Source organism: Ischnura elegans, chromosome 4 (genome assembly GCF_921293095.1).
Source record: "Ischnura elegans chromosome 4, ioIscEleg1.1, whole genome shotgun sequence".
In the NCBI taxonomy this organism is placed as follows: Eukaryota; Metazoa; Arthropoda; class Insecta; order Odonata; family Coenagrionidae; genus Ischnura; species Ischnura elegans.
The window spans coordinates 83,444,395-83,463,779 of record NC_060249.1 but is presented as its reverse complement, the minus strand read 5'-3'; the positions used below and the strand labels follow the sequence as shown (position 1 = coordinate 83,463,779).

The 19,385-nt window shown below is 37.4% G+C and overlaps 3 protein-coding genes across 3 annotated transcripts; 1 reads left to right on the top strand and 2 right to left on the bottom strand.

Annotated features, from left to right (window-relative positions):
- Window positions 1–1,107: 1,107 nt before the first annotated feature.
- On the bottom strand, window positions 1,108–4,718 carry LOC124157731 (protein KTI12 homolog). The gene is made up of 6 exons (XM_046532707.1): window positions 4,376–4,718; window positions 4,249–4,300; window positions 4,113–4,165; window positions 3,732–4,030; window positions 3,580–3,642; window positions 1,108–1,467 (listed from the first exon to the last, which is right to left on the bottom strand). Exons 1-6 carry the CDS (start codon window positions 4,527–4,529, stop codon window positions 1,246–1,248), a joined length of 843 nt encoding a protein of 280 aa, XP_046388663.1. The 5' UTR covers window positions 4,530–4,718; the 3' UTR covers window positions 1,108–1,245.
- Window positions 4,719–5,015: 297 nt separating this feature from the next.
- LOC124157729 (alpha-ketoglutarate-dependent dioxygenase alkB homolog 6) lies at window positions 5,016–15,358 on the top strand. Its single transcript, XM_046532706.1, has 5 exons — window positions 5,016–5,187; window positions 5,286–5,462; window positions 10,450–10,557; window positions 12,193–12,309; window positions 13,849–15,358. The coding sequence occupies exons 1-5, from the start codon at window positions 5,110–5,112 to the stop codon at window positions 14,269–14,271; spliced, it is 903 nt and encodes a 300-aa protein (XP_046388662.1). The 5' UTR covers window positions 5,016–5,109; the 3' UTR covers window positions 14,272–15,358.
- Window positions 14,862–19,378, bottom strand: LOC124157728 (THO complex subunit 7 homolog). The gene is made up of 4 exons (XM_046532705.1): window positions 19,166–19,378; window positions 18,966–19,086; window positions 16,864–17,176; window positions 14,862–15,997 (listed from the first exon to the last, which is right to left on the bottom strand). Exons 1-4 carry the CDS (start codon window positions 19,173–19,175, stop codon window positions 15,434–15,436), a joined length of 1,008 nt encoding a protein of 335 aa, XP_046388661.1. The 5' UTR covers window positions 19,176–19,378; the 3' UTR covers window positions 14,862–15,433.
- Between the last annotated feature and the right edge of the window lie 7 nt (window positions 19,379–19,385).

The window sequence follows — 19,385 nt, the reverse complement described above, 5'->3', positions numbered from 1 at the left end:
CCGGTTACTTGGGGCAGATCTTAAAGAACAGAACCCAATAGAGGAATATCCCAGAGTATTCTCTGCTTAATTGGGACAGAATGCCACTTTATTGGGCCATGAGTGGGCGACATAGACTCTAAGACTAGCGATGAAATTAAAATTGTTTGTTTTCAGGGTACTATTTTTTTATATTTTCCTCCTTTGATTTACTTTTATTTTTCACAAATGTTCCTATTTTTGCCCTATTTTGTAAACTCTTGCTGCTATACTATCTGCAAGAGGATAGGACTTTTCTTTAATAGGACTTACAATTAGTAAAAGACATTCAGCATGGCCCGAGGCTGTGAGAAATATTTTTAACTAAATTGTCATAATTCTTAATAATTTAACTAAACTCCCTGATTTATTAATCAAAGTAATAGTTTAATAAACTTAGGTTGCATGATAAACATTCTTTAGTCTCCTTTCTACCATTCCAAAGTTTTTATACCCATATACGAGTAAGTTTGCCTAATTAGGGCAGCCGCTTAATTGGGGCGAAGTGCACAAGTCCCGATATGTCCCAATTAACCGGCATCTACTGTAATAGGTTAATTATGAATAGTGTAATATGCAAAGCAGGGTATTCTGGCTCTTCACTTGCGGAGTGATAGAGCCACAGCTAACATAACCCAGCCATAAGAGAAAATACAACAATGGTGATGAAATTGGCTAATTTCTAAACTCACTTGAGCTGACAAATGCTTAAAGTAACTTGAGCAAATACCCTATCATAATGCCTTGAGATGCAAAACTTATTCATGTCATGGTCCACATTTTCAAATTGGCCTGAAGATACCAATCAGGAAATTTTCACTGTGTTTATTTTCAAATTCTTCATCAGAACATCTAAGAGTTAAAATAATGAATACATAACTGATTGTGGAGCTTCATAAGGTGGGAAGGTAATAAACTACTTACGTGGATCATTACTTGGCTATTCGGCCCACCTGCATGTGAGGAAGATTTTGAACAATTCCAACAAGAATGAAATTTGCTCCAACTCAGATATACCAAACCTCTTATTATAATTCACCACACACCACCACCACAAAAAATAAAAAAGGTAAAGAAATCACCCCACAGTATACTTAAAATTAATTTATTATGAATAAAATTTTTGTTAAAAAATTTGTGAGACCTTTAGAGAGCCTCATTGAGTTAACACAGCATATGTTACACACAGTTCATTTACTTCTTCAGTGAAGCTTGAAACAGGTAAGATCACTCAGACACTCTGTGATTTAGGAATTGTACAAAATGAACAGGGATGGCAGAGATGTCTTCATCCCGCGGAGGATTCATCTTGGTGTATGATAGAAATTGTCTCCTTAACCTAGCTAACTGGGGAGCGGAAAGGACACCACCAGGGGATGAAAAATCAATGGAACTGCCTTTAATCTTGATGTTGCTCTCTGCTCCAATTTTATATGCAGACAGAATTTCCTGAAAAGATAGATAGCAAGGTGGGAGGCTGATTAGATATGCAAGGTTAGAGAAATCATGAACACCACATCCCCATCTATCAATAACTTGGGAAACCATCTGGGTTCAGTTACTCTGATGCCCCAGAAGGACTCTACAACAGGTAAATGCAAAAATAAAAGCAAATAGAGTTCTCTCCATTTTTTAAAAATGACACTGACATGAATTTAATGCAACCATACAAAAATACAATCCAAAGATGTTTTCTGCAACACCTAGCATGTCAGACAATAATGTAGGTAGAGAATAAACAAGAAAAGAAGGAAATCAACCAAATTCTTGAATTAAAATGCTTTTTGCTTTGGGAAGGCAATGGAAAACCACCACACGCAGAGGATGCAGGGCACATAGATAAGAGGTGCCAGATTCAGGATAGGGCATTAGGTCATGGGGGAGATTACTAATACATTGAAGGAGTCGCAGATTGAACAGGCCAAGCAGGAGTAGAAAATCATTTGAGCAAGAAATCTCAAGTGGGAAGGTGCAGAGAAAATTCTGGACAGATGGAAATTACTGACATACTTAGAAAACCACCTGAAAATTGCAGAGTGAAATTCATAATAATTTAAAAATTCCCGGTTGCTTGAGAACAGTAAGTTTACAAAGTTTAAGAAGGGAGAGCTCTTCAAGAAGTTTCTGAGCTGGCCATATTCAGATGCCAATGAGCTTTGTATTGATTTTTTCCACCATGGCATAAGAAATAGGTGGAGGTGAGTAATTGGCGAAATAGTGTCTCTTTTCTGCTGTTGAATCCGATGCTCAGGACACAGTGTACCTGCCAGCAGCAATGGTGTGAATAATGACACAACTAAGGTCTAGGCTAACGAGAATGTCTCTTTTCTCTAGGCAAATATCACAAAGCATCTTCAAGAATTCATCTAAGTTATTAATGTGGTGTATACTGGAACCTACATATGGACCCAAATTACTGGTGAGATATTTGGCCAGGTTATGGGTAGGGTGTAGTCAATAGTCGAATGCTCCCAATGCAAATAAGGTACTATTGCTACAAAAGAAAGCAATAAGGTCACTTTTCAATCTAAAGCATATGGACCACTGCAAGCCTTTTTTCCTCCAGTCAGGAATTATGACTGTGTATTCTCTTTATATATTTGAGCTTTTAAAATTTGCCAAAGACAACCTTACAATTATGACTAGTAGGTCTGATGTACACACACACAACACCAGGCATAAAGAAGACCTTGATACACCTTTCTATAGATTGTCAAAGTCCAAAAACAATTTTAAAAATATGGCTATTAAGGCATTCAACATACTGCCAAGAGAGGTGAAACTAAAAGACACTAATAATAAAAAAAAAACGATCCAGAAATGGTTGCGTAGGAAACCCCTATATTCTTTTGAAGAATACATGTCTGGGGACTTCACAGGTCTTTGTGACTAATGGGCCAATTATTATTTTAATAAGTGAACTTTACATTGTTTTTTATGTAGTAATTCGCTTCATTGTTTGTAATTGTATATTATAAATATATTTTTTTATTTTTGACGATGTCTATTGTGATTTATATCATTTAACGACTAATAAATTGATTGATAGTACAGCCTGAGCCCTGATTGTAATCCTTCTTTTCCAATAAAATTTTAATTATTTCCTTCATGAACCTATCGATATGTTGAGGTTTGTGTTCAAATCTCTACATTGCCAAATCAGATGGTGTGGTTGTGTTGAAGGCATTGAAACCTATCCTGAAGACATTAAAGAACCAAAGGCGTACAACAAACACAGGATTGGCTGTGACAGACCAATACTGTGGCACCTGATCCCTCAGACAAGGGTATACAACTGGAACCTCAGTTCAACATTCGTCTGCCCCGATGATGTTGCAGAAGTAGAGCATCGAAATGCTGGTCATGGAAAATATGACCCAGAGGGAAAGCAGACAAGAATTCCTGCTATTAGCTAATTATTGTCATCAGCTCATCTCTAATTACTCTAATTATAGATAGCATGTTGCATATAAAATATGTATGAGCTTAACAGAAAAAATATCACACTCATACACCTGTAACTAAACCACAAACAATAAATATGTAACATAATATACTCACAGAGACAACGTTTTGCGTAATTTTATCCATTTCATACAAGAAATTGGTAGAGGAAATCGGTTGCTGTAAAAATAAATATTTCTATATTAATACGATGTATTTAAAAGTAACTAAAGAATAAAAGTAAAATAATTAAACGAGTCGAAACTAACACACTGAGTAGACTTATTTGGTGGAGGAGCCTTCCTCTCGAAAAGACACTCCATTATTTCCGTAGTGGGCAAACAGTCGGCCGACAGAACAGTAAACAACGGCGAATCCCATCGATTTCTACTATCAGGAGCTTCGTATCTCATTACTAATGCATCGTGAACTTCTTGGGTGTATTTTTCTGCATTGTTAGTCCTTTCCTGGTTCCAAGACCAAGCCTCGCCACTAGCAGTTTGACAATGAACTGTAATTTGAGTCGTTTTACATTCCTTTGACATGCAGTATAATTCATAACGATAACCTGAAAAGTAATAAATAAAATACAATAGTGATTCAATCCTAAAACGTCTATCTTATCGCAAAGAAATTGCTTACAGCTGTACCTTTAATATAATTTCCAGCGTCGAGAATTACCACACTGTCTCCATCAAGAAGTCTGAAAAGTCAAAGAAAAGAAATTGACTTCATGCTGCCATTCAAAACAAACATGATACTCTGCAATTAGGAGGAAGTATGTACCTTTGTGCTCTTGACTTTAATATACCTCTAACTTCTTTTTCCTTTGCTGGATCTGAAATAATAAGTAATGCTTTGAGTTCCAATTTGGCTTAAAAATATTACATCACTCAGATGTAGAGAAACTAACTCTTATAAACAGAATTTTTTTCAGTTCCCTCGAAGGCATCGCTTTCACTAACAATATGAACATTTTTGTTCTGGCTGTCAAAGAAAGTTTTCAGCTCATTAGCACGAGATGTCTTTCCGCTGCTCGGGAGACCAGTAATAATCACCAACGGCATAATGCAACCAAGAGACGAGCAAGCACAACAACGTACACGACATAAACATTTAAACACTGACTTTAAACTGTTGAAACACAGCAGTTATTCCGGGACAGTAGACCGAACAAAATGTTACAAAAATAAACTACTTTTTCCTGACTTCACTGAAATTCATAGTAGTTATGTAGTTACGCGCGTTTCATCTGTCTCTATCGACGGCTCGATATGTCGATAGTCTAGTATAAATCGACATTAATCGTTCTATCGCATCATTTCGTTCATGAGATTTGCATCAATCGGGTGAAACGGGTCATTTTCTGCCGAGAAAAGAGTCAGTTTTATGAATATTTTTTCTAACAAAGTTCTAATTTACAGTTTATGTGAATTTATTAAATTTAATAGAATAATAAGAAACCTATATTCACCACCATTTTGGATATTTAACATTGTGCTATGTTCCACACATGATTCGATCATTAAGATAAAAGTTGATCAAATGACCCGTTCGGCTTGAGCGCAATTATAAATAAATTGCTCTTTCATTCTGCTATGTTCAGAAATTTTTGAATGACAGAACTGATATTGCTGTCGTTGGGATATGGATGGAATACAAATTGAAAGTCTTCCTAATGGTGAATTCGATAATGCAGCCATAAATAAGTTCCGTATCGATGGTGTAAGTCATTTATTAGTTCTGGTTAAGTACACTCAGATTTTGTTCCATTGCGTGGCATTACACCGAAGCTTAATAAATATTTTTCATTTATACTCAAGGCTCCTTCTACTGTTTATTATATTCCTAATTTTGTGTCAAAATTGGAAGAAGCAACTTTGCTCGAAAAGGTATATAAAGTCCCGAAACCGAAGTGGACCCAGCTGTCTAATCGTCGATTACAAAATTGGGGTGGTATTCCCCACCCAAATGGAATGCTGGTGGAAAAAATACCGGAGGTAGGTATTGGTTCTATTTATCAGGGAAATAACCAGGTGGATTAGAAGTCACGTTAGACTATAGGGTACCTATTGAATGCACTATGCCTGTATACTTGTGTTTTCTGATTAAATGTACACGAATCGATTAAACCATGTTTTCTATTTTGTTCAGGGATCCCTGGACAAAATGAGAAAACATGGGGTTTAAATAATCATGGAATAGATTGTCCATATCTGCTACTAAAATGTCTACGTTCATTTTAAATATGAGAGTGTGAAAACGTTGGTAACAATATTTGAGCTTGCATAAAAAAAATAACTCCTGTATTTAGTAAATATTAAGTCATGCTATCATTATTCAATGAAATGGCATGGCTGTAAATTTGGTCTTAGGCAAATTGAGCCATGAGGCACCCCTTCCCTCTGAAGCCTCTCATCCGCTAGTCGCCTCATATTGTGGGTGTTCAAATTTCACCACCCACCAGTCCATTTTCAAAACTCTAGCTTTCACCCTTTCTCAGGAGCTTGAGCTCTCTCCTCAAGAAATACATGGATCTATCTCTGAATGTGATGGATAAGATTCTCTTTTACTCTTATCACTATTATTGTTAATCAGCACCATCAAATCGAAAAGTTATTAGACTGAGCTTGACATAATATTGTAGTGACTTCTGAAAAAATCTATGTCACTATATTGAGAACTTGGAAAAAGTCAGTGAAATCAAAACAGGAAATTTGTATCAACACTGACTAGGTTCCTTAATTAGTTGAATAAGATTAGGCTTGTCTTTTGTAATATCCACCTAATAAGTTCTTTTTTTTGCCCTTGATCTTACTTGACGTTTTTGGAATCCATGGCCATACTGTGTCTATTGTTGGTACTCCCACCATTACACAGAGAAATTGCCTCTCGGGTGATATTTATTTCTTGGTAAATTAGTGAGAATACATGGAGCCAACCAATTAGGACATCTGTTGCAACGGGATTAGGAAAATCCTTTTAAGAGTTTCAGAAACAGAAGAAGAGATGTTGCAAGGGACTGATAATTAGATAGTTGGTTCTCAACAGTTATAGCACTAATGATATTTCCAATCACTCTTTAGAACAGGGGTTCCCAAACTTTTTTGTACCGCGCCCCCACCCCCGCTACACATATCAGCTTTCCATTTTGCAATACCCTATTTCCACGGTGCCGTACATACCAACTCCTACTTGTACTCGTACAAGTCTGTGCGTACTTGATACGGTAAGTAGGTAGATTTTTTTGTTCACTGTTAAATGCGGTAACGCAGAATGGAAAGATTCAATAATTGTACGTATGATGAAAATTAAAACAAGTATGACATGAAAAACGAATATAATTACTGATACAAAATTTTTTTGAAAAAAAAAACTGCTTTGAGAACCTTGAACTCTTGTGTGTTTTGTAGTTTTAAAAACTGTAACCTTATTTGATAAAGTTTACAACTTTATTGAAACTTTACAAAAACAATTATGAAAACTTAGAAAGACTTTATTTCAAAGATCTGAGGAAATTATTTTTGTAATTTTTTTTTTATTTCATTTGGGTGTCACGCCCCCCCCAGGGGGGCGCGCACCCCAGTTTGGGAATGCCGGCTTTAGAATATTAGGAACGAATTAGGCCATTCCAAATTACCCCTTAAAGAGTTTTATGCTTCATAAATAGAGCTTATTTTATCAGTACTCAAAATCCTAGGAATGAGATAAGAGAGTAAATAAAGGTTATCAGTAGCATAAAATTCCTGATTTAACCCTTTCGCACTGGGCTCCTTCAAGAAAAGTTGGTTTTGGCTGTACGAAGGCTTTGAGCATTACTTTTTCGCCCTGTATGGAGTTGTTTCTCGGCAAGGAATTGTCGAGGTAGTCGCTTCCTCCACTCAATGACCTTGCCTAGCGGGATGCCGGACCCTTTCCTCGGAAACTGGGCAAATATAATCCTTGACCCTTTTCCTGAAGGCGGCCCATCACGGCATACTTTTGCGGTCAGTTTATTATTAATAGTGCGATTTTAATTTTTTTTAATTGTTACCATTGCAGCAAATGTCAGTTCATCAATATACCTTTCATTTTGCAATGCCTGTAAAACCTTTAAATGGAGTTCTACAGTTATTTTTAGGGTTTTCAGTAAAAGGGCATTTATATCATAGAGCAACAAATATTTTAAAGGGAATGAAATCTTTCAATTTACCTAGCATACTTCTAGGTATTTACGATTTATGATATTAACATATTTTAGATCCATGATGCCCAAATCCACACTCTCCTCATCCGCGTCTGTCAAATGTGCACTTAGGATGTGGCTAACAGAGTAACGTATATCTTTAGATATAAATCATAACAATATCACTCCTATAAATTTGCTAGTAAGGTTTAAAAATAACAATTAAACATCTAACCCTAGCGTCTCCAAAATTTGTTCTAGGTGATGATGAACTCAGTAAATATGAACGCTAGAGTTCCGTTTAAAATTTGGAACCGATCAGCAGAAAATCCAGAATGTAATTCTTGGCATTGATTTTCAATAAATGCAACATGTACATTTTTAATTATTCTAACTTGTAAACAAATAAGTGACTATGAATACCTTCCTTGAGTGGGACATTAGTGCCGGAATGCGCCGAGATAATCCCCACACAGACAATAAGAAAGGGTCGGACCTCTCGTGCCTAGGGACCCTGATGGCGCTTGGGACCCACTTGCCATGCTTGTCCGCAAAGCCATGCTTGTCCGCAAAGCCATGCTTGTCCACAAAGCCATGAAAACATGGCCTTCTGCCGTTAGCGTCGAAAAATTCAAGCCATGGAAACACGGCCTTTGGCCTTTAGCGTCGGAAAATTCAAGCCATAGAAATACAGCCTTCGTAGGGAAAGGGTTAATAGGGCACATTCAGAGGCAGTGAAAGCTTAGAGCTTTGGCTCAGCACGAATGTGAACCACTATGCAGCATATACTCAGCCTAACTGATTAGGAAACAACAAAGAGTGCTCAGGCTAGTATACTGTAGCAGCCAAAATGACTGCTCCGATGAAAGAGACTCACATTTAGTTGCTATGATATGGTTGCATTCAGGGGAAAATTCTACATCAGTCATGATAGTGCCCTGAGCACTCACTCCCCCTGAATGTGTCCTAAGTCAAACTCCAGAATTTTTACCTACAGGCGAGGAGTGTGTGACTCTTTATGTGCCACTCACTCCTTGCCTGTTGACTCCTTCCCTTTCCTCTGCCTTCCATCCCCTTACACCCTCACTGTGTATATGAGGAACAGCTTTCGGTGAACCATTTGATCACCTTGATAATGACTATCAAGTAGTTGAAACCCAGGGTCAGAAAATTACAAAGTGAGTTATTAAATGCTATAGATATGTGGTTCCACCAAGTGAAGCCTGAACACTTGATATATAGTTCAAAACTATTTGAAGTTACTATCCTTTCAACCCGATAACGTTCTGGAACTACCATGAATTTTGTTTTTTGACAAGAGACACCTTGTTGCACCACATATGTTCCTAAACCCATGAATGTGGTCGAAGTATTTCAAATGTGTGTGCCACAGCCAAAATTCACTCCTTTAGGCCTCGGGTACGATACGAGCGCCAGGCGGCACGTGAGCGGCAGCGGTGGCGACAATACGAGCGGCAATCTTCTAACAGCTCAGGTTTCTCATCTTTTCTAACTTCAGTCTTCCTTTGTTTGGCCGTATTCTCATTACTTTGATGTTTCTCCACTTACATTGTCAACTACACTGCAGGATGAATCAACTGAGCGGCGAGCGGCAGTGGAAAAGAAATCGGTCTGGACTTGGAACCATGAGCGGCACTGGGGGGCGCCGCTCACTGTCGCTTGCCGCTCAAACATATCGTACCGACCCTCAATAGATTTACACGCAACTGAATGAGGCCCGATTTCAGAGCGGCGCTGCTCGTATCGTACCCGAGGCCTTAAACAAATCATTGTACAGTCTCTTTATGGGCTTATTTGAGTACAGTGGAACCTCGTTAAAGCGAGTACGGGCTATAGCGACACCCCCGCTATTACGAGTGATAGCCGATGCACCGTCAATTGACCCTATAATAGGTGTGTTAAAAAAATCGTTTTTACGAGACCCTTTCGGTGTTGGCTCTCGCCATAGCGAGGGTTTCACCGCCGGAAGACTTTCATCAAGACTCCTTAGCCTCTGTAATTGCTAGCGATCTGTTAGAAATGAAGTTAATGGAGTGCTCAGTCTCAAATTTATGTGGTAAACTCTCGTTCGATAAATATAATGATTGACGAAACAATGCTTTGTATGATTTTTATTCAGTGCGGCGCTTATAAATTGTTTGATTAGTTAGTCGTTATTTGAGTAAGGAAATTTAGTGATGCAAAAAAACATCGCCTTTCGTCTGGATTTATGCTTACGTTTATCGGATAGATGTTTATCTGTCGCCGCACCACTCCTGTTCCTGTATATCTGTTCGCAACAGGTTTATTGGCTATTATTTGCTCCACCTCCGGTAAAGCGACAATTCGCTATAGCGAGTGTTTATTAGTGCACCGTGGGGTGTCGTTATATCGAGGTTGCACTGTAGTTTATTGATCAGCCACCTTCAAAGTCCAATCACCTATTTGGATGAGCTTAAGGACCCCATTGGTGGACTGTGATAATATGTATTTAAACTCAGTCATGCCAATCTATTCTAAAGATATTTCTTATTTCATATCTCAAGAGATTTGATACCTTATTTCATTGCTCCTTATTTAGCAATGTCATATGCCCAGTGACTCATGGCTCCCAATTTGGTCATATTTATGCCTAAAGCAAGAGTCTGGTAATTGAATATGAACTATATACAGTAACTCAAATAATAAAATATGCACTGAAGGCCTTATTGTCTCGCATAGTGGTGATGTTTAAAAGTTCAAGTAATAGGGATTTCCTTAGAAAATTTTCACAGAAATGGAAAAGAATTGTGTAGACTCATGTTGTTTTGTTTTTATTACAGTGGCTGTCTTTTTATCTAGATAAGGTGTGGAATTTGGGGGTGTTTGAGAAACTTATCAAGCCAAATCATGTGCTGATAAATGAATACTTGTCTGGGCAAGGAATAATGGTAAGTTGGCACTGTCTGATGTACGGGCGTACCCAGCAGGCAGCTGCCCCCCCCTCCTTGATGCAAAAATAGCAAAATTATTTAGGGAAAATCAAGACTGGATTGAAATGAAAATTTTGAACAAACTATCTTTAAACCTACTGAAAATGATATTTGCATAAGACATGTATTAAGACAAAAATATTTTTTTCAAGCTAATAATTTTAAAAACTAATAAAATGGTGTTACAATTTTCTTAAAATGTTGGTGTCATTCTCCTTTCCCATGCTAAAATGCTACAACTTTAACGATCATGGCTTGTCCCCCCCTTCCCCCCTAGTTTCGATGCTGGGTACGCCCTTGGTCTAATGTTCAATGAAACGTGTTCATTTTCATTGAGTAAAAAATTGCTGTTTTGAGTGGACTGATGTGAAAAAGTCTCTGGGACCTTCTGAAGATATCAAATGAAAATTGGCAGAATTTCAACTAGGACCCACTGCCTAAGTTAGTTCTTCAAGGGTGGAACCGGCATGCTATTGGGTGGTTCACTCAAACTTAGAATTGGAATTCATGAAAAGAATTTGGTTGATGGAAGGGAAAAATAAGAAACGACAAAAAAATCTTCCCCGTTTAGTTACTTTTTCGTAAGTACAAAATAAAAAAAAAACAAGAAAGATGCTGCCCACCTTTTATGAGTAGGTGACATCAAAATAGTTCAGTTTCAGGTAACAACTTTTTAAAATTCTGAAAAAGGTTGGCCTTACACTTAACTCAAATTTTACAATGTAGCCTAAGAAATTTTCAGTCTTTCCATTCCTAATTCATAAACAAATTCAATATGGTTTTTACAAAAGAAAAATATGTAATGAATTATCATTGATAATTTTCCATATCATGTGATCAAATTAAATTTGGCTGTAAAAGATTTGAGTGGAACGTCTCCTGCATTTTCACATTTTCCATCCTGGCTGACTTTTTATTTCATTTTTGGAAAGAGCAAACATATACAAAATAAAATATTCAATGCGAGATTCTTCATAGCACTCTTAATGTATGGTATTATAATTTATAAGTCTGAATAAATGCTTGGGGTTTAAAAACGGTTGGTCTGTAATGGAACTGCCAGTTTCTATTTACACAATTAATGCCTTGGAAAATAATCAGTGAATATGTAAGTGAATCAGTGCTTTCAGGGATTTCCATAATTTTTAAAGAGTTTGTGTTTTTTAATCAATTTTGTGGTCAACTAGTACCCCGATTACATAAGAAATGTCAGTCTTCTTCATCAGCGTTAGTTATTTCCTCTTCGCAAAATTTCAGTGATGGATCTATATTGGATTCTTCTTTAACTCAGTATCCAATGCCATTCATTCTTGATTGTATTTTCATCAGGCCACTATTTGCTGGAGGATAGTGACAATGTGGATGAGTGTGTATCTTTCTATCACAGGGTACTGTATATATCAGGATGTTTGGAAATTTGATTACTTGTTCTGGCTTGGTTACACACGCAAAGTAAAAGCATTTGCATAAAAATTGACCCCGGGTGTTCTTTGTTTACTTATACATTGTGATTTTACCTTACCGTGAATATATATTGTCATGTTGAAGTTACTTATGATCAATACATTTTTTTCTCATCACTGCTCACCACAGCCTCATTTCGATGGTCCTCTGTTTTACCCAACTATTACTACTCTGAGTTTGGGATCACATACTGTGTTGGACTTCTATTTACCAAGATCAGAAGAATCCAGGGGATCACAAGCTGAAGTAAGTGGTTCATAGTGTAGGTCTAGATGACTGTAGATGGTTCTTGTGAGATACATATATCCATTCCATCATAAATGAAAGCACTTTGGATTCCACTCAAAAACTAGGTTTTTGAGTGAAAAAAACCCAAAAACCAAGCACACTGCTTAGTTTTATGTAGATATTTAATGGTTGTTACGTGACATATGTAAAAACATTGAATCAAACTGTGAGTAAATTAAAGTTCAGTTGATCCAGTGCATTTTCTCAAGGTTCTTAAGTGCTTCAGAAACACTGCAGCCAAACTCTTTACTAGATTTTTAAAGCTGATTCTGCAATTGGATACTTATTGCTGCAGGGACACTTCAGTATTTTGCACTAATTCTTTCTATGTTTATTCGCCAAAATACCTACATTTTATGACATATTCATTTGCTGTTTTTTGATGTGCTAGATATTTCCAGTGATGGCTCATTTGTAAGGTGGAAAGGTTGTGCAACTCCCAAACCACAAGTATTGTGTAGTTCTACTCGGATTCTGTTTTCTATGCAATGTAATGGAGCAAATTACATTTGAAATCATCTGTTGATGGTCAGGAAATACAAACAATACTGGGTTAATGAAGACTACCTCCACTAATTATTTCCCTCATTATGTTTCATCCATTCAAAAGCAGTGGGGTATTCTCCCTCACTCTGCTCATGAGGTAGAACTAGACTTCATAGGGGCAATGAATAGAATGGAAGGAGAAAAGGTAGACCTATGCAATTACTCTGGTTGCAAAACAGGCCCTGTATAGATGCACCATTGTCATTTAAAGATTTCGCGCACCATGAATTCCCCTGAGTTATTCATCCTTCGGAAGTACCACCGTGGCCGGGTGGCATAGGGCACTGGTCTAGTAATTGATGTAGTGTCTGTCCCGGGTTCGAACCCTGGTGATGGCTTATTTTTTTCTCTCTTATAATTTTAGAAATCACAGCTGCAACTCATCCCCATTCGTTTAATTTAGTTCCTTCATGATTTTTATTTATTACTCTCGTGATGTCTCCTTGTATCAATATTGTGCCCTATTTTGTGATCGATATATCTCACTTTGATTTGTGTTGCTTTAGAGCATTTGTATGAATAGAAGTTTATTTTTGTTCTAGCTAAAGGATGTTTTATTTCACGATTTTTTTTACAGCCTTAATCACAAAATTGATCATTTTAACAACTTTATATACTGAATTTTTATACCTCTAAGTGAAGCTTTTATTTACCATAATCTAGGAGCCCTACCTATTAGTACTGATTTTGGGGAGGACTTGTCTAGCCTATCCATAGAGTGTTTATCATTATTATTTGTTATACGTAGTCTCTTCTAACCCACCCTTGAGTGGTCAAATATATTTTGCCTAGTATAGCTTCCACAGGCTGCGGGGAAAGATATTTTAATTCGAACTCCCATGATTAAATTACTGGGATTTTGGAAACAGTTTCTTGTTGTGGATTTCTCACTGTGGTGAAACTTGCATAATTATTGTAAAAGCCTTTGTCAAGCTATTTTTTTTCTTGCAGGAAAAATCCAAGCAGTTTTCTCTTTTTGTGGAGCCTCGAAGCCTGTTGATTTTGAAAGGTGAAATGTACACAAGGTACCTTCATGGAATTGAAGAAACTGATTGGGATCCAGTATCATCCGACAACATTTCAAACTGGAATTACTGTGAAACATTGAGGAATTCCTCTCAAGAAAATATCTTGACTGTCGAGAGTGAAAGTCACAATTCTCCCTCCAATCCAGTGGATTACCCTTTCAAAGTGGATAACCAAGGGGTAGAAGGACTAAGTGTTGACTGTGATAAGGCAGCAGTTAAAGACAACATTGTTGATGAACTTGGAAGGAATAAAATAATAAGGACACTGCACAGGAAGACTAGAGTTTCCCTTACAATGAGGCATGTACCTAAAACATCTAAAGTGAAGATAAAGCTTGGTCGATGAGGGATATGCATTTAAAATTATTGCATTAATGCAAGTTCCTAATCAATGCAGTAAATTGGTTTCAAGGTTATGATTTCATAGTCCTGCATCCATCATTTGATCTAAAAGGAATGAAAGGTAAAATATTTCCTTTTAGGTGCTTGTATTCCCACAGCCCTTGGAGATTATAAAATGGCTGGTGTTGCTTCTTCATTGCCTGAAGTTGTTTGAAGCATTTCTGACTGTGAGTGCCACCTTTAAATTAAATATAGAGATCATGATCTGTCAAATAAAAGCTCATTCACTTGCGCAAGCTTTGAATAATAGGTGTTAAGTTATCCTGTAATAGATTAAGGTCTTTGTTTTGGAGGGGGTTCTTTTCCTTCCATGGCGCCTTGGTGGTATGCAGAATTCACATCAACTTCCCATTGCCAAATCCTCGACTTTTCCCTTATTTCCAGTCCAAAATTTTAAAATTACCCTGACTTTATAACAAAAGCAAAGCAGTCATACATGCATAAGGATTTAAGGTTATGCGCAAGGTGTTCATAATGCCCTGCAAGCTGCCTAAAGCTGCCCAAGCTAATCTAAAAAAAAGCAATATCTCACTCTACATTTTTACTATGAAAAACTTTAATCACCGAAATACTGGTTTAAGATAAACATTTACCAATGTTGGGCTTTGTGAGGATTGCAAAATTAAGCTCACAATACCTTTAAGAAATTGTTTATACAGAAAACAATAGTAGCCACAACTATGAAATAAATTGAAAATCAGTGTACAGATGAGATTACAGAGACACTCGGATATGATGCTGAATATCATCTTCTGCATTTAAATTCCACCAGTACCTACTGGCAATGACCACAATGGAGATATTTAAACGATGTTGTAATCAATTCATCCACGAATTTGCAAATGCATGTTATTTATATCATCACATGCCAAAAGGTTATTAACGTAAGAATTTAACAGCATGGGTAATATAATTAATTCCTTGAAGACACCTGGTGAGAAGTATCACAATGTACATCAAAATTTCATCAGGTGTTTAACCACTTGCACATGTGCATCAAGTTGTATGATAGTGTCACCATCTTTTTTTTTTTTAAAAAAAAGGGCATCCGTTGGAATGCACTTAACTACAAGAATAAAAACGGTTGAGCACTTTTAAGTCCACTCTCATGCTTTTACTGATTCTTCTTCCTTCTTACCGTCCACCTCCATTTGGGGGGCTCCTTGAGAGCCACCCTTGGTGGAGTCCACCAGTGCACCGCTTGCCTCATCATCCTCATCCTCGAATGCGTCGAGCGATATGTCCATCATGGCACTCACGTCCTCAGGCTCCTCTTCCTCCTCCTCATCCTCTTCTTCTTCCTCCTCCTCTTCTGGAGTCGTCCCCTCCTCGCCAGCTCCTCCACCCCTCCTGCCGCTGCTGGTACTGCCCCCTCCGCTAGCACCCTCGCTCCGGTGGCTTCTCTTCCCGCTCTCGTCCCTCCTCTGCTTCTTGCTCCCACCTCTTCTCCCACTCCTCCGCTTCGTTCCCCTCTTGTCCGAGAGGGAGTCCAGCCCATCACCTTCCCCCAGCTTGGGTGTGGCCGAGCTGGATCGCCCATTGCCCTGGCTAGAACCACCTCCAGATGTTCCCTCATCCAACATGCTTTGAAGTTGGTGGATAGTAGCCACAAGCACGTGAAACTGTTTACGCCTCACGTCTAATTTGCGGTCAAGCATTTCTCTTGTTTCCTGTAGGAAAAATTTACGGGCAGTGTAAGGGATAACACTCTATGGTATAGCTACTCCACGATTTATCTTCTGTAAAGATCTACATATTATAATAGCTTTAATAGTAACCTCAGGTTACACATTTTGATGGTTAGTTTAGTATTTATAGAATACACACTACTTAAATGATTAACGCTATATCCATCATGTGAATGATTGAATAATTGGTTCTAGGGCTAATTAAAAGTTAAAAAATCCACACACCTAACACACACAGCATTGATGAAAGTTTCATAATAAAATAAATGAAATGAAACTTAACGAATGAAACATCACAACCACAGAACCTCTCGTGGGTTTTTTTACGAGCTAAAAAACTGTTTCCACTTGAGATAGTTTTACTATCTACATCTACATCTTACCCTGAAAGCTACCAACAGAGATTTTTGGCAGAGGAATCTAACAGGAAACCGTATTATTTAGATGCAAATATGTAAATGCTGCCACTGACCAGAGCTACAATCACTTTTACTTTCGGTTTGCGGTGCCCAAGCTTTAGCTCATGTAGCCGTATCTTTATTATGCATTCATACAATATATTAATTAATTACTAGTCACTGAGCCCTTCAATTTCCGTTTTCAATACAGAACATGAAGCCTAACAATTTACTTAGGCCTTATGAGAGTCTGTTAATAAAATTATTAACCGAAATCAAATATGGTACTAATACCATCTATCCACACTCAACTCTTTCGTCCAGAGCACTGGGCTGATGTAAGATTATTTCATTATGCAATAGGCTGTAGAAGACAACGCCCCGAAAATAGAGAAGATAATATAAATGCCCATACAAATTATATATATCCTTATGGCCACCATCACTCACCTCTAAAGCTCTTAATTCTCCTTTTAAGCCAGCCAAGCGTTTTGCCGTTTCTCTTCTGTCCGGCTGAGCTGATATCACACTGGCAAGAGCATCATAACGCACTCTCTGTCTTCTTACTACTTTAGCACGAGCAAATTCTTCTAACGTAGCAGTGATACCTTCTCTTGCATCAGATAAACCTCGCTCTACACTGGCAGACAAGAGTTTGTAGTTGTTTACTTCGGCTTGAGCAGCACGAGCAACAAGTCGACTCCTGGCTAATGCACACTCAAACTGACACAGCTGAGCCAGCATCCGGTCCAAAGTCACTTGACTATGTAAAGTAAAACAAAAGCGAAATATAGTAAAAACACACAATCAAGAACTGGAAAATACTACAGAAGAATAGAGCCACTACGAATAGTAGTACCAACATCTGCAAGCAGTACCACTTGACTATGCCGACAGTACCAAGAGGCTTTTTAGTTTAATAGTTTATTTATTGATGGGAAAATTACCCAATTACAAAAATGTACAATTATCATAAGATTGAAATATTTTTAAGCTCTTAAAAATACAGGAATAATCGTATAAACTTGCTGTAAAAACCAAAAATAGAAAAAATAAACACAGTAGTTAAGAATAATAGATTGAACAGTCACATATCTCTTAAACAGTGGAAATAGACATTATCATTATACACAAGAACAAATTATTTAAGTCAATGCACAAACAAAGGTAGTTTTCTCTTTAAATTCTTTGGATTTAAATTACAAAGGTCAATGTTACTACATTTGTAGTTAATGCTCCGCATAGTTCTGGTTAAGGGTGAGTGGAAGGTGTAATTTCTATTGGAATGAGGGAGTGAAAACATGAATGTTTGCCTAGTGTTTAAAATGGGGACATGGAAAGGGATCATTTCTACCAGATGAATAGAGTCAATGTCTCCATGCAGTAAACAGTGAAGGAATGTTATGTCCAGGTGTAATCGACGGGTTGCCAAAGGTAACAGATTAAGATGGGATAGTGTTAAGTCATAAATAATATGGAGGATGTTAAATCTGTAGGATACTAATCTTATGAATCTGCGTTGCACACTCTCAATAGCTTTGATGTAAATTTTATAGAACGGGGACCATACAATAGAGGCATACTCAAGAATAGGGCGGATTAAAGTGCAATAGAGGATCTTATAAGTATAAATATTATCAAAATCTCTTGAAATTCTGAATATGAAACCCATTGTTTTAGTAGCTTTTATGACTATGGATTGGATATGATACTGAAATGTCAGGGATGAATCAAATGTAACACCTAAGTCACATATTCTACTAACTCTAGAGATAGTAGCATTATTTAAGCTATAGTCGTACATAATTGGAGACTTAATTTTAGGAAAGGTTATTACATTACATTTTAATGCGTTTAGTACCATGAGGTTATCATTACACCATTTTTCAAATTTGTAGAGACAATTTTGCAATTTGTTACAATCCTCAAGTGATCGGATGCAGCCATAAATTTTTAAATCATCAGCATATAGGAAGTACTTGAATGGATGCAGGGGGAGGTTGATATCATTAATATGCATTAGGAACAGAAGTGGCCCCAAATGTGACCCTTGTGGTACACCAGAATTGGCAGTGAAGACAGAGGACAGAACTCCGCTCACTTTAACATACAAGTTCCTATCAAGTAGGTAACTTTCAACCCAGGCTAGAAGTTGACCACTTATACCATATGCTTTTAGTTTAGCAATTAGAATTTAGCTTTTTGCTTGATTGGTGACAGCATGGCTGAACGCTACCAACGAATTGGATGGAAATTAAATGATGTTTTCTCAATGTCATTGTACGAAAAAGGACATGGAATCGAACTTGTATCCTACAGTATCATGGGATTCATTAAAAAATATGCCCACTCTTATGGCCCATTCGGTACTAGCATAGTCTGCAGAGGTGGTCACTCATTTGGTCACAAATAAATATGCCTACTTCCACGCATTAGTTTGTACATTGGTACTTGGTGGATGATATTAATAATTGCCCTTGACAAACTACCGACTTCAGTAAAATGAATTTTTGACAGAAGCGGAGGGGTATAAATAAAATTAGTTTACCCACCTTTCAGAAGGTATTTCCGTTGTATTGCACCACTTAATGAACGTCTTTAGAAGCACATTCAGCCGGCGATCATCACCACAGCCATCACCGTCGATCAATAGCCGACGTCTTATGACTTCTTCTGCACACAGAAATAGAAATTGAGTACATAATGGCATATTTATTCCAGCAGCACCACTAAATATGCTTAAGCTACTTACCGTCCGTCATTATGCAGTAAAGAGGTTTACGGAAACGTAGGGATATTGACAGCTTAGCAATTTTGTACTCTATCGACTAAAATTCGTAAAATAACCATCGGCATCCCAACCCTACAATCAAAAGACGAAATTTAAATATTTGCCCCTTGGCCAGTCTTTCTAACCGACTTACAATCTGTAAAAGCGAAATCTACACAGCCAACATGTATTTGAGCCCAAT